This window comes from Balaenoptera musculus, chromosome 5, assembly GCF_009873245.2.
Source record: "Balaenoptera musculus isolate JJ_BM4_2016_0621 chromosome 5, mBalMus1.pri.v3, whole genome shotgun sequence".
In the NCBI taxonomy this organism is placed as follows: domain Eukaryota; kingdom Metazoa; phylum Chordata; class Mammalia; order Artiodactyla; family Balaenopteridae; genus Balaenoptera; species Balaenoptera musculus.
This window is the reverse complement of record NC_045789.1, coordinates 9,510,390-9,525,987: the sequence shown is the minus strand read 5'-3', so window position 1 is coordinate 9,525,987 and position 15,598 is coordinate 9,510,390. Positions and strand designations below refer to the sequence as shown.

Below are 15,598 nucleotides of genomic sequence, written 5' to 3'. Positions count from 1 at the left end.
AACAAAACTGGGTACTTTGTAGAGACAGGGATGGACCTAGAGACGGTCATACTGAATGAAGTAAGTCAGTCAGAGAAAGACAAACATCATGTGATATCACTTATACGTGGAATCTAAAAAAATGGTACAAATTAACTTATTTACAAAACAGAAATAGAGTTACAGATGTAGAAAACAAACTTATGGTTACCAGGGGGGAAGCTAGGGGATAAATTGGGAGACGGGGATTGACATAAACACACTACTATATGTAAAATAGATAACTAATAAGAACCTACTGTATAGCACAGGGAACTCTACTCAATACTCAGTGCTCTGTAATGACCTATATGGGAAAAGAATCTGAAAAAGAGTGGATATATGTATATGTATAACTGATTCACTTTGCTGTACAGCAGAAACTACACAACACTGTAAATCAACTGTATACCAATAAAATTATTTTTAAAAATCTGATGACAGAATGGCCATTATCAAAAAAGCTAAAAACAAAAAATGCTGGAAAGGGTGTGGTGAAAAAGGAACCCTCCTACACTCTTGGTGGGAATGTAAATTGATACAACCACTATGGAGAACAGTATGGAGGATCCTTAAAAAACTAAAAATAGAACTACCATATGACCCAGCAATCCCACTACTGGGCATATACCCTGAGAAAACCATAATTCAAAAAGAGACATGTACCACAATGTTCATTGCAGCTCTATTTACAATAGCCAGGACATGGAACCAACCTAAATGTCCATCGACAGATGAATGGATAAAGAAGATGTGGCACATATATACAATGGAATATTACTCAGCCATAAAACGAAATGAAATTGAGTTATTTGTAGTGAGGTGGATGGACGTAGAGACTGTCATACAGAGTGAAGTAAGTCAGAAGAGAAAAATAAATACCTTATGCTAACGCGTATATATAGAATCTAAAAAAAAAAAAATGGTACTGATGAACCTAGTTTCTGGGCAGGAATAAAGAGGTAGACATAGAGAATAGACTTGATGACACGGGGTGGGAGGGCAAAGCTGGGGCGAAGTGAGAGTAGCATCGACGTATATACACTACCGAATGTGAAATAGTTGGCTGGTGGGAAGCAGCCGCATAGCACAGGGAGATGGGCTCGGTGCTTTGCAATGACCTAGAGGGGTGGGATAGGGAGGATGGGAGGGAGGCTCAAGAGGGAGGGGATATGGGAATATATGTATACATGTGGCTGATTCGCTTTGTTGTGGAACAGAAACTAACACGGTACTGTGAAGCAGTTCTGCTCCAATAAAGATGTATTAAAAAAAAACTAATGAAATTTGCCCTGCTACGTTTATAATTTGCTTGGGACCTCTGGCCCCTTTCCTCCTCCTTTTAGAATGAGAATATCTTTCCAATGCCTGTCCCACCATTGTATTTGGAATAATCTGTCTGGTTTCACAAGTTCACAGGCTATAGAAGAATTTTTTCTCAGGATGAATCAAACCTTAAGTCTCACTCATACCTTAGATGATATTTACACGATATATTAGTCCAGACTCTCCAGGGAAACAGAACCAATAGGAAGTGTGTGGGCATATGTGTATATACATATATAAATAGAGAGAGAGATTATAAAGCATTAGCTCACACAATTATAGAGGCTGACAAACCACAAGATCTGCAAGCTGGAGACCCAGGAGAGCAGATGATGTAGTTCTAGTCCAAAAGCAGGCAGGCTCGAGACCCAGGAAGGGCTGATGCTTCCGTCAGAGTCTGAAGGCAGGAAAAAACTGATGTCCCGGGGCTTCCCTGGTGGTGCAGTGGTTAAGAATTCGCCTGCCAATGCAGGGGACACAGGTTCGAGCCCTGGTCCGGGAAGATCCCACATGCCGCGGAGCAACTAAGCCCATGCATCACAACTACTGAGCCTGCACTCTAGAGCCCGCGAGCCACAACTACTGAGCCTGCGTGTTGCAACTCCTGAAGCCTGTGCGGCTAGATCCTGTGCTCTGCAACAGGAGAAGCCACCGCAATGAGAAGCCCACGCACCACAACGAAAGAGTAGCCCCCACTCGCCACAACTAGAGAAAGCCCGTGCACAGCAACGAAGACCCAACACAGCCAAAAATAAATAAATTTATTAACAAAAAAAACAAAACTCATGTCCCGGCTCAAAGGCAGTCAGGCAGGAGGAGTCCCTCTTACTCAGCCTTTTTCTTCTATTCAGGCCTTCAATTGATTGGATGAGACCCATGCACGTCAGGGAAGGCAATCTGCTTTACTCAGTTTCCTGATTCAGACGTTAATCTCGACCAGAGACATCTTCACACACATACCCAGAGTAACGTCTGACCAAACATCTGGGTACTCCATGGCCCAGCCAAGCTGACACAGAAAACTAACCATTACAGAAGAGACTTTGGATTTAGAGTTGATGCTGGAACAGGTTAAGACCTTGGGGGATGCTGGAACTGAGTGAATGTATTTATAGGTGAGAAAGACATGAATTTGGGGGGGGGGGGGAGGCAGAGAACAGTGCATTATAGGTTGGACTGCGTCTCTCTAAAATTCATGTATTAAAGTCCTAACCCCCATTACCTCAGAAGGTGACCTTATTTGGAGACAGGGTCTTTACAAAGGTTATCAAGTTAAAATGAAAGTATTAGGGTGGGTCCTAAGGCAATAGGACTGCTATCCCTATCAAAAGGGGAAATGTGGACACAGACCTGCATAGAGGGAAGACAATGTGAAGAGACACATGGAGAAGACAGCCATCCACAAGCCGAGGAGAGAGGTCTGGAGTAATTCCTTCCCTCACAGCCCCCGGAAGGATGCAACCCTGCCAACACCTTGGTTTCGGAGTTCTAGCTTCCAGAACTGTGAGACAATAAATTCCTGTTGTTTAAACCACTTAGCCTGTAGTATTTTTTTACAGCAGCCCTAGCAAACTAATACACAGACTCTAATCTCTGTCAATTACTATTGCTCTCACCATATTCTCTTCTTTAATAGTGATCATTAACAGTTATGGAGTGTTTACTAGGTGCTAGTCACTGCAATAAGTACTTGGATACACGCCACCTCAGTGAATACTCAAGGCCACTCCTTGAGTAAACTTTACGGTATAAGAATTGTGACTCAATAAAAATAAATATACAAACAGTCAAGAAAAAACAACTTTTTTGAAGTTGATGTGATCATTATTGCAATTTCAGAACTGAATTCAAGAAAACAACTAGTATAAGGGCAGGGGCAGAAATTGAAGCCAGATGTCTGAGTACAGACCTGTGCTCTCAACCACCTGATCAAAGTGCTCTCCCTTACCCCACCGTGCTTTCTTCCAATGTGACAGCTGCGTGAGAGATTACAATATGCCGAGATAGCTCATCGTGCTATTCACAGCTATGTGTTACTTGCAGCCCCACAGTACACCAGCGTCCACAAAGCCCATAAAATGAGACAACTCTTATCGAGTTAATTTTTAAACACACAAATTTTAAAAAGCAGGTACTATATGCATTGCCAAGGGTTTTCAGAAGTCTGAATCCAAACTGTAGTCAGGGTCTTTTTAAAAGCTTGTCAAACCGGTTCTGAAATTAATACAGAAAGTCCAAGGAACTAGAAAAGCAAAACAATTTTGAAAAAGAACAGAGTTAGCCAACTGGAATTACCTAACTTCATGACTTATTATTATAAAGCTACAGTTATCAAGTGTGGTATTGGTGAAAGGACACACAAATCAGTGCAACAGAACAGAAAGTCCAGAAATGGATTCACATGTACATGGACAGTTAATTTTTGCCAAATTTGAATGAGCAATTCTGTGGAGAAAGGATAGTATTTTCAATAGAAGTCGTACTGCATCAACAGAATATTCATATGCTAAAGGTATATATCCCTATACCTGACACCTATTTAAAAGTCAACTCAATATGGATAGGAGTCTAAAAGTGAAACTTGAAGTTGTAAAACTTCCGGAAGAAAACATAAGACCAAATCTTTACGGCCCTGAAGTTGGCAAAGATTTCTTAAATATGCCACCCAAAGCATAATCTGTAAAGAAAAAGTTAATAAAATGGATTTATCAAAATTTTAAATATCTGCATTTTGAAGACACTATTACAAAAATGAAAGACAAGCCCCAGACTGAAAGAACATATTTAGAAAACACGTATCTCACGTAGGATTTGTACCCAGAATATATAAAAACATTAAAAAATTAATGAGAGCAAAAACTTCAATTTAGAAAATGGGCGAAAGCTCTAAACAGACATTTTATTAAAGGAGACATATTAGTGACACATAAGCATGCTGGAAGATAATATCGTTAATCACCATGGACACATACACAGCTCTGAGATGAGGGGACGAAAAACCAACAATATCAAATGCTGGCGAGGGTGTGGAGCAACTGCATCTCTCACGCACTGCTGGTGTGAAGGCAAGGGGTACAGCCGCTGTGGAAAACACCGTGAAGTTTCTTATAAAGTTAAACCCACATTTACCGTATGACCCAGCAATTCCACTTCTAGATACTTAGCCAAGAGAAATCAAGACGCTCTGTTCACACAGAAATCTGCTGATGAATGTTCACAGCAGCATTATCCGTAATCACAAAAAAAAACTGGAAATAACTCAAATGGGAATATTACTCAGTAATAAAAAGGAAGGGAATATTACTCAGTAATAAAAAGGAACAAAGTACCAATACAGTATACGGAACACCGCTGATGAATCTCAAATTCATTACGCTGAGTGAAAAAGGCTCCACACGTATGATTCCATTTACGTGACGTTCTGGGGAAAAGACAGAATTACAGAGACAGGTAACAGATCAACGGTTGCCAGGTCGGGCAGGAAGGGAAAGACCGGGAGCGTATCTGGGGGAGACGAGGTTACTGCTCCGCAGTTCGATTACTGTAGTGTTTACAGGACTCTGTATGTCTGTCAAAGTATCCTAAAAGGGTAAACTTGATTGTACACAAATTAGATCTCAATACAGACTTAAAAAAAAAAAGATTAGCCTTGAGACCAGCTGGGACCCTTTGCTGCAGCGCTGGCACCTGGACAAACATCTCCTCCAGCAGGAAAATACAAAGAAAGCAGAAGGGACTAAAAATAACCGCATGCGTGCCCAGTTGGGGCAAATTACGAACAAGGTACAAAAAGACCAAAAACCCAACGTCACTTCTGAGGAACCGGGAGCAAAAGCAGGGTACCAGGAACAAAACGCAGGGTACTGCGCATGCCCCATGCACACAGACCCACCAAGGGGCTGGGCAGACCAGCAAAGCTACCCCTCTGGCCTGACCCCTGGACCCATTCCTACCCTCGCCCCAGATGAGGAACCCGCTCACCTCCCCGCTTAGGGAGTGAAAAGGGAAACTGTTACGTGCTTTAGCTCCCTTGTGCTGTAGCACTAGTCCCAATAAAGCCTTGCTTGAATTTCTTACCTGGCCTCTTATCAGCTTCTATTGATTAAGGAGTCCAAGAACCCCATAGCTTAAGGCGAAGTTTAAAATTTTTTTTTAAGATGGGAACATAAAAATCCTCAAAGACGGGCACACCCTGGTGGTCTCAAGCAAGTTAAGTTAGTTAAATAGATTTGAATAAAGTTTGGGTCTTGTTTTGTTTTGTCTTTTTAAAGTATGTCACAGCTTCTATACTACAGGAGTTTGAAGGCCTGGTTTCTGCCCAATTCTGCCAATCAGGTGATACACAGTTGGAAGAGCATATTTATTTCACTTTCTTTCTCTGCTGCTAAGTTCCTTATTTTTAAAAATGAGAAAAGGCATTCCTAACCTCAAGGTAGCTTTAGTTGGCTGCTCCTATACATATTCCATTCCATATGATATATGGAGTATGTATACGGTCAGCCAACTAAATATAGATACATTATCACAGCAAATTCAGTCAGAGTTAAGATTGAAATTTAACAAAAAAAAAACTCAAGTCATTACAAACGCTAACAGGGAAGCAGATAATAAATTATCTGGAACGGAATTAAGAAAGTAAGTAATAGGAATCACAAGTACCAAAAAAAACTAGCATGTTTGCTAATGGGAATACACTGGGCCTTTTGTAAATAGTAACTTTCTTTGGGGATGGGCACAAAGATGTCCTTTTGTAAGAGAATTATTATTGCAGGTTATCTTTGTGGATTAATAAATGCAATTTAATTATTTTGCAAACAAAACACTTACGAAGTACCCACCAAGTGTCAGCACTAAGTGCTTTACATATTATTAACTAATATCCGCAAGAATCAAAAGACGGCACCAAATGTACTTAGGGAAGTAATTTCCTTACAGTCACAGGTTTTATGGAAAAGCTTCAGCAAGTCCCAGTATAACTGATGAAGGAAAAGCATTTATATCAGTCATGGCGAATTTGAAACCACTCCTGAAGAACCCCTGTAAAGATCGTTTGCGTTCTATACCTAAACTATGTGCCCTTATCCTTACTCAAGAAGCTATCTTTCTGATTTAATAAATGAGGAACTAAAGTGTCTACTCACATGGCTATTAGAGAACAAGAGCTCGGTATTTAATAGCTTTCCTCAATGTTCTCATACACGAATCACCGGTAAGAGCCATAGCACAGGTGCTGAACGTGCCTCGGGGACAATGCCTGTACGTGCGTGTGTGTGTGCCAGCGCGTCCCCAAGGAACGGCAGTCCTAAACACATGCTTCAGGCCCGGGAAGGCAGGGGGCCCTCGGCCCGGGCCTCAGGGCTTACACGGTCTTGCTTTCTTTGGCCCTCCTGCAGCTTTATTCCTCCCCAGAGGCCAAGGGCTCCGAGGACCCTTCGAGAACATTCCAGGATACCGGCGTTCCGAGATTCCCTATCCAAACGGCTCCAAAGCTGCTTCCAGGGTCCGTCTAGCTGGGAGAAGACCCTGCCACCAGTATATATGCTGCTAGGCTGGGAGAGGGGCTGCTGCGGGGGCGGGGGGGGGCAGGGGTGATGGGGGGCATGTAAACTGCACGATTCCCGCCCCCATCAGCACACGCACCCAGGTCCTCAACGGGGTGGGACGGAGCCCGCTCTCCCCGCGCCTCCACTCTCCGGAGAAGAATTCAGTGAAATCTCAGGTGCTTAAAGACGGCTCCCCAGCAGTAAGCCAGAGACGCCCTGCCAACGGCATGCCAACGGCAGCCCAGCGCCAGCTAAGGGGAGATGCAGACAAGCGCCAAGCCAGGCGCACCGGCGGATGGAGATGAAGCCCTTCCCCGCGGCGCATCCCCGCCGCCAGCCCCAGCCCCGCTCTGCCGCGGGGGAGGCGTGCGCGGGCGGCCGGGCAGGGTCGCTAAAAAACGGGTCCGGACGCCGCCCGCAGTGCGGGGAGACGGCAGCGCAGCATCGGCGGGCGGCGGGCTGGCGCGGCTCGAGGGCCCGACCATCAGCTGATTGTGGGGAGCCAGTCAAGCGCCCGCGGGGGCAAAGGGCGGGGCCGCGCCTACGTCCCCGCCGCGGCCGACGTCAGCGCCGCTTGCCGCTTGCCGCTTGCCGCTTGCCGCTTGCCGCAGGATCGCTGGGGCGCAGCTCGCGGGCAGCTCTGCGCGGGGGCCACCGAGACCTCTGCGCTGCTCCGCGAACATGGCCGACTCGGAGAACCGGGGCCCCGCGGAGCCGAGCCAGGCGACGGCGGCAGCGGAGGCGGCGGCGGCGGCGGAGGAGGTAATGGCGGAAGGCGGCGCGCAGGGGGGAGATTCTGACAGCGCGTCCGGCGACTCCGACGGCGCGGTCGGTCGGACGGCTGAGGAGCCCCAGACGCCTGCGGAGAACGCAGCGAAGCCTAGAAATGACTTTATCGAGAGCCTGCCTAACTCGGTGAAATGCCGAGTCCTGGCGCTCAAAAAGCTGCAGAAGCGGTGCGATAAGATAGAAGCCAAATTTGATAAGGAATTCCAGGCTCTGGAGAAAAAGTATAACGACATCTATAAGCCCTTGCTCGCTAAGATCCAGGAGCTCACCGGTGAGATGGAGGGGTGTGCGTGGACCTTAGAGGGTGACGACGAGGAGGACGAGGAGGACGAGGACGAGGAGGAGGAGGAGGGGGAGGAGGAGGAGGAGGAGGAGGGAGAGCCTCCGGCAGAGGCTGCAGCGGAGGCGGCGGGCGCCGCCGCCGAGGACGAGGGTCCCCGCGCTGCGGTGTCTGACGACGCCCAGAAATAAGCGGGGGCAGAGACTGCAGAGCAGAATGACGACGCAGATGAAAAACCCCCATTTTTTTTTTTTTTTTTTTTTTTTTTTTACACATCGGTGGACTTGAAAAGGCTCAGGTTTTGGACCAAAATACAACGTGAATCAATTCTGACATTCCTAACATCATATTAAATCGACGCAATCAGATTCTGGCCAGCCCGTTTCCAGTCTGAACACCAACACACCAAAAGGTGTTGCAAACGAGTTAAATTTGAAATGGTTTTTTCATGATCTCTTCTGCGAGGACTGGAGTTGAGACTTCCGAAGGGTGCCAAGTAGATGTGAAGTAAAGAACGTCACTTGGAAACCCTTGGGTCACACACTATCATCACACTGCGCGCAGACACCCAAGCCGAGACTGAACGTGTTCTCAATGCCTAATTCTGCAATTTCTTTAGTCTTGCATTTTTCCAGCGCGGAAGCGGCAGAACCCAAGAAAAAAAATCTCATCTTTAAGACTTTGCTTTCGTAACCCAGACATCAGCTTTACACTTCAGAGAAGCGTGATGGGAGGGAGGAAGCCGGTGCCGGAGAACATGACAGTACTGTTAACGAGGCCCCGAAAACTGCCACTTCACATTCTAAAGACTGCTCTGAATATTTGGTTCTGAGAAGGAGGGTGTATTAACCTGTACACTATCGTCAACATATGTGTTCATTATTTACAGTCTCGTGCTTACGTGTTTTCTTGGTAGTGTCTGTTTACAAAGGTGTTAAAAAAAAAAAAAAACCCAATGTTTGAGTATTGATCCCTTTAGCATTTTACAAACGTTAATTTACTTGAAAAGATGCAGAATCTAGTAAATTCTGTAAAGCATGTGTATCCAATGTTATGTTTGATCCTTGTGATGTCTTTTTGTCTTGTAGCTTTTAGAATGTAGCTGTGAAAATTATCAGAACTCTTCACGGAAGCTAATGTGTGGAAAAAATATATACTTGAAGAACCAATCCAACTGTGTGTCCCCACCCCCAGCTCAGAAGTAGAAGGGGTTAAAGTTTGCTTGTGTTAGCTGTGCCTTCATTATTTTGCTATGTAAATGTGATATATTAAATATAAAATGGTGCATAATCAAATTTTTCTGCTTGAGAACAGACTGTCATACAGTAAAGGATTTTTAGGAAGACACATTTAATGTAAAGACTCTTAGCTTCTTTGTGGGTTTTGAATCGTGTGATCTATAAAGAAATTTAAGCATAACGTTGTTTACCACTGTGGTGTTAATAAAACAGTATTTTCAAAAAACAAAAGGACTCATACCCTGACTTCCTGGAATCAAATCCCAGCTCTGCCTCCCATTAGCAATGAATCTTGGGCAATTGCATTAATCTGTGTTCAGTTTCTCCTCATCTATAAAAGGAGATAGTAACAGTCCCTTCCTCACAGATTATTACGAAGAACAAACTAGTTAATTTACATAAATCCCACAGACCAGTGTCTGACCCTAAGTGCTCAAGATATTTTAGCTATTATTATTATGGTTATTATTATTAGATGAAAGATAAAGATGATGATTTGAATTCAATCCTCCTAAATTACTAAAGAGGAAAAAATACATATTATATTCCTAAGTTCATGATATTACTGTTAAAGAAGTGGCCTTTAATTCATAAACACAGGTAGTTCAATAAACTGTCTTGTTTTGTTTTCCTCAATATAAAAATCAGGTTTTGATTTCTTCCCAGAAAGGATAAAAGACTTTAATGTGACATCATGCATATATTAAAAAGTCTATTTCAACTTTATATTTGGGCATTCTAAATGAAGTATAAAATTGAAGACCCCCCCAAAATTTTAAACACAGACGTGTTTTCTTCCATTTCCCTTAAGGGTTAAAATTAGTCAGAAGCAAAATTAGACCTCTTTACCTTAGGGAACGGAAGGAAGCTCTGACCTGTTGCTAATGGCAATAGTTGAGTGAAACCTTAATGTATTATTAATCTTCCTTAGGGCTGGGACAACAAAAAGAGAAAATCAAAATAATGTATTACATAAGTCAGTGATTATCTTAATCATGATTATCTGAAATAGAAGGAAAAAAAATCTAATAAAATTCAATATTCATTTCTTATCCCTAGGAGTAAGAGACTGTCATTTAATATTTTTCTAGATCCCACAAAAAAGCAAAAATGAATGAAACAAATAAGGTGTGTAGTTAGTGGGGGGGGAAAAATTTTTTTTCAGGCATGTAATTACACATAGAAAACCCAAAAGAATCAACTGAAAGCTATCACATTCATAAATTTGAGGAATAGACCAACCATGTAAATATATAAAAACCAATAACTATTTCTAGCCACTACTAATGATAAAAATATATGCAAAGGGCTCTCTTTCACAGTAGAAATAAGAAATCAAAATATTTATAAAAACCTCTAATAAAAATGTATATAACCTATGAAAAGAAAAAAAAACAGTATCACAAAGAAATGTAAAAGAGGCCTTTGGAAGATGAGACTGAATATCACAGAAGTGTCAATTCTTCCCAAATTAACTTTTAATTTATTACACTTCAAATCAAAACCCAAACTGGATCTGGAACCATGTAATTACCCTAATCTTCACCTGTAAGAATAGGAAAACAATTAAGATTTTTACCTTAGAACAGACAAAAAAAATTTTTTTAATTGAAGAAAATATATTATTAAGTATCAATTTCTATACAGGGAAAGGTTAAATTTAGAATGATTTAAGACCAAAAGAAATAATCGACAGGCGCGACAACACAAAAATTAAGAAGTTTTAGAGATTTAAACAGACTCCACATTTTTAAAAGTAAACAGCAAACTGGGAATAAAATCTGCAATAAATACAGATGGCAAAGGGTTAATAATCTTCATATAATAAAGAGTTGATACAAATGATACGAAAATCATTTCATCTTAACAGAGAAATACGTAAAGGACATCAGTGGACGACTTTAAAAGAGGGAAATACTGCAATCCTGTTTGGGGCAGCAAGACACGTCCTGAAAGGGCGATACTAAGTGGACCGGCTTCCAGCAAGGTCTGGAGGACACGCACGCCGAGCTGTGTGCTCGGGCCAGCAGTCTTCCCTCCACTTGTGGTAAGACTTCAGCTGCGGGGTTTCCCAGCTACCAGTCATACCACTGTTGGTTACTTTTCTCAGGATAAGGCACAGATCTGATGCCCGTCATAACGTCAAACAATTTCCACCATTTTCCTAACTGGGTTGATCTTTCCCCTCTGTTTCCTGCATTGCTTATTTGATCGTTCCTCAGGCAAGACATCAATCTTGTGTGTTAACATGTAGCAGGATACCCTCCCTGGAAGGCAGGTCAAACACTCTTACTCATAAACCTTTTTTCATCCATTATAGGCCCAAATTAGTAAGCAATGCACAACGTAACTGGCAGAAGGAAAGGCAACCGTGCATTACACATTCAACTCAGTCTCTAAGAGCATTATGCAGAAGCCTGCAGTGTGCCCACGCTCCCTGCCCAAGCACATCACAGCAGCTCTCCCTGAGAGTTTACAATTAAGCGTACACACACACATTTGCACGTGCACACACACAGACACAAACACGTTTTTTTAATTGGGGTGAAATTCACAAAACATAGCCATTTTAAATGAACAATTCAGTGGCATTTAACACATTAATAATGTTGGGCAATGACCACTTCTATCTCATTCGCTTTCTTTAAACAAAAATATTTTAGAGGTAAACATCAGTAAAAAGGATCAATGCTGGGCAGAATGTGTGAAGCAGCCTATGCATGGAAGAAATACAAATTTTACAAGTGAGGTCAAGTTTCTTATTAAATTAGATTAGATTTAAAAAAAAAAAAGAACACTCAGTATTTGTAAGGATTCGATGAAATGGGTACTTCTCATACATTGATGATAATGTATAAGCTGGTATAATTCATTAGCAAAATCAATTTAGTAAAAATATCAACAAATTCAAAATGATATACACTAATTCAATTTCACCCTTGGGACCTTACCATTAAAAAGAAATTTTAAAAAACAAACAAAGCTTTCTACATAAGATGACTGATACAGTCTTATTAAAAATGGAGGGGGAAAAGAAAGAAAAAAAAAGAGAAAGAAAAAGAACACAGAAACAAGCCAGATACCCAAAAGAGAAAGAATAGAAGATACACATTTACACAGCAGGCTGTGCAGCCATTATTAAGGGTGTCCATGAGGGCTTTATAATAACATTATAGATATAAGCATTGTCTCAACCTAAGTTTAAAAATTCAGACATACACTTTTATACGTACATTGTATGTCTTTAACTATGCCAACTTTGTTTTTAAAAAATTGCATCGTCTGCCTGAAACGAAAACAGCAAATTCTTCGAAGTCATTTATCTTCTAGGGATGAGGGGACATGGGGACTCTGGAGCCCTGGTCTTGGCCCTCTAAGTGGCAGTGTACTGAGAGCACAAGCTCTCCGTCAAACAGAATGGCTCTGAATTCTGGCTCTGGTGTTTGAACACTGGACTTCTGGCTGTGTAACCTTGAACAAGTGACTTACGTCCCTCTCTGCCTCAGTTTCTTCAACTGTAAAGTGGGGAGGACTGCATGTGAAGGACTCAGAATAATGCCTGACACAAGGGAAGCACCCAAGAAATGTTACTGGCATTTTAATTATCTGCTATTCCTGTAACAGTCCAGTGCGAGTAACATGCAGATCTTAAAGATTACACCTCTCATAGACTATCTCAAGAGATCAAGGTGGGAGGGAGACGCAAGAGGGAGGAGATATGGGGATATATGTATATGTATAGCTGATTCACTTTGCTATAAAGCAGAAACTAACACACCATTGTAAAGCAATTATACTCCAACAAAGATGTTAAAAAAAAAAAAAAAGAGAGAGATCAAGTGAAGTCTTTCATTGGTCCTAACTTCAGTAGATCTTAAGGAGCTAGAAGTATTTGTCACGTGTGGGTTTTATTCTCAGGTTCTCTCTATGGAATCTAGGTGCCCTTTGGAGCACTTACCTTAAGCCTGGCATTTCCTTTTCACTATTCCCTCTCCCCACCCCTTTTTTAATATGGAAGAAATGGAGGAAGATATTGATTGCATTGGATTTGATTAAATTGTGTTAAACTGGGGGAAATCTAGAATGATATGTGGGGTTTTTTTATTAATGGTAGTAACACCATGCCACAGAGTGAGAAATACTTAACCACAAATAGTCATGTAATGCAGTATTATCCAGATGTGACTGCCAGTTGTTCCAAGATTTAGCTAAGATGTGGTCACCAGCAATCACCCACGGATGTTCTTTTACCTGGATGCTTATAATTCAATTGTCTGTCTGCAGCTCTTGTCCAAGGAAAGAAAGCAATTTTAAGTCCAAATGGAATGTAATAAATTATGGATACAGAATTGGTACCCTTCTGACATTTCCCTACAGGGCAGTGGTGACAGCAAGTATCTTACTGTTAACAGAAACAGCTTCAATGCCAGCAGTATCTGTATACACAACGCTCAAGTTAAAAATCCAGCAGGTGTTATTCTTTTGGTTCTTTCATTTAATTTTCTTAGCCTAATCTATGAAATACCCAAAAAGGACCCCCCAGTAATGAGGTTATGGCATATAACAGTCAAAAGGAAATAACAGCTGCAATGATTAATCTTTTGCCGTCGTATACAAGCTTTCTTACCAGGATCTCAACGTGCTTTAATGTTAAGATTTCTGCTTTTTGCAACATTAAAGATAAAGGAAAAAACATTTGCTTGGCTTCTTCTGGCTGTCCCTAACTCTGACAGCAATACCATGTCATGTGGCAGTAACCACACTAGGTTCTCAGAAGCCTTCCCAACAGGTAACTGTGTCAGCAAGGGGGTCTGCTCCTGTCACCGGGTACAGAGTCACGGACAACAGTGCCTGAAGCAGCGGGTGAGCTCACCACCGTGTGCTCGGTGAGTGCCAGCAACCCAGAAAAGCCGAAACCCAAACTTGCACCTAACACAGAAGCCATTCCACGTTTAAATTTCAAGCGCCGCGTACTGGCAATAAAAATAAGAATCCCCCTCTGCCTGGCAATATTTAAAACGACAGCACATTTTATTGCACAAAGATTTGAAAACTTTTTTAGAAAGAGAGAAGCTACTTTTTAGAAAGTCATGGTAACAGAACAATGGAGTTTTGTAATACAAGTAAAAGAATAATGTAAGTTCCCTTATTACTCCCTTGAAATTATGTACTGTCTTTCTTTTAAGGAACCTGTATGTCATCAGAACACCCGTATGGAAAATGTTTTCTAGAAGCAGCCCTGAGGTCAATTAGGGGCAAATAACTGCACAGGCAGAGAAAAGGAACCCACGTGGCTGTAAACAAAAGCATGCTCTCCACACTGATTCTGAGGACCCCCCATGGGATCAGCAATGTCCAGGAGTGCATATGTGTCAGTGCATGGTCAGGACACTCAAGATGGCTGTCCTCCTGCTCTCCGTACATCCCCTGCTCTACCTGTGCCTGCTTCACCTACACCTACTCACACGACTGACCTTCCTACAGACTTGCCCCAGGCCCTAGCTAATGACCGTTCCAATTTGAGATCAGAACACCTCTGCGAAGATAGCTTATCAAAGGGGTGCTGAGGGGCGTGCCCCTCTACTGGTTTCCCTGATAACTGAGAGCCAACCTGACGTCAATTCCCCCTATAACTGGTCACCTCCCCCATCCCCCCGGTAGCAAAGACTGCCAGCACATCCTGCCTGACCTCGGACGCACACAGTGGGGTGTCACTCCAAAACCTTGCTTCAGACATGTAAGATCTCCCATGCAGTAAACCACTGATGTCTCTGTTGCTGACCCCGGGCTCTTTCTTCGGTCTCAAGGCTGGGCAAGTACAGAGCTTGTAGGACTGCGGGCTGCAGCCCAAGAGTCAGCAACAGATATAAATAATGGAGAAGGAAAAAAAGAAGACGAAGAAAGGAAGTGTGCCACGGACCCACATCTATCATGCAACTCCTTTGCTCACAAACTTTACAGAGCACCTTCCCCTTTTTATTATGTCCTCGTCTCTACTTTCTAGTATCCAAATCTTAGGAGTTCTCCCAACAGCTCTAATCCCATATCCATCCTCCCAGATGCATATGTCTACGTGGATTTCTCTGAACACCTTCTGGTCCAATTAATCAATTTTGTCTTCATATTTCATTTATGGTTACATATGAGAACGGCTTACCACCCTAAACAAACTGTGGTCTACTTCAGTGTTCCTGCACAAACTGTCTCTCAACTATTAAGTGAATTCAATTGCTGATTCAAAGAAACACCTACTGAATAAGGAGAGACAGTAAGAGTGAGAGAGAGAGAGAAGCACAGACACAGAAAGAGAAAAACTCAGACCCGGAAAGAGACAGAGAGCAAAAAAGGCAGAGACAAAAAGTACTCCAAGAGAAATAATTTTATGAAGATATGAAAAAGAAAAG

At 42.4% G+C, this 15,598-nt stretch overlaps 2 protein-coding genes across 2 annotated transcripts in view; one reads left to right on the top strand and one right to left on the bottom strand.

Annotated features, from left to right (window-relative positions):
* Nucleotides 1-15,598, bottom strand: part of HERC3 (HECT and RLD domain containing E3 ubiquitin protein ligase 3) — a 140,199-nt gene that overhangs the window by 25,413 nt on the left and 99,188 nt on the right.
* Nucleotides 7,462-9,420, top strand: NAP1L5 (nucleosome assembly protein 1 like 5). The gene has a single exon (XM_036852921.1). It carries the CDS (start codon nucleotides 7,569-7,571, stop codon nucleotides 8,145-8,147), a length of 579 nt encoding a protein of 192 aa, XP_036708816.1. The 5' UTR covers nucleotides 7,462-7,568; the 3' UTR covers nucleotides 8,148-9,420.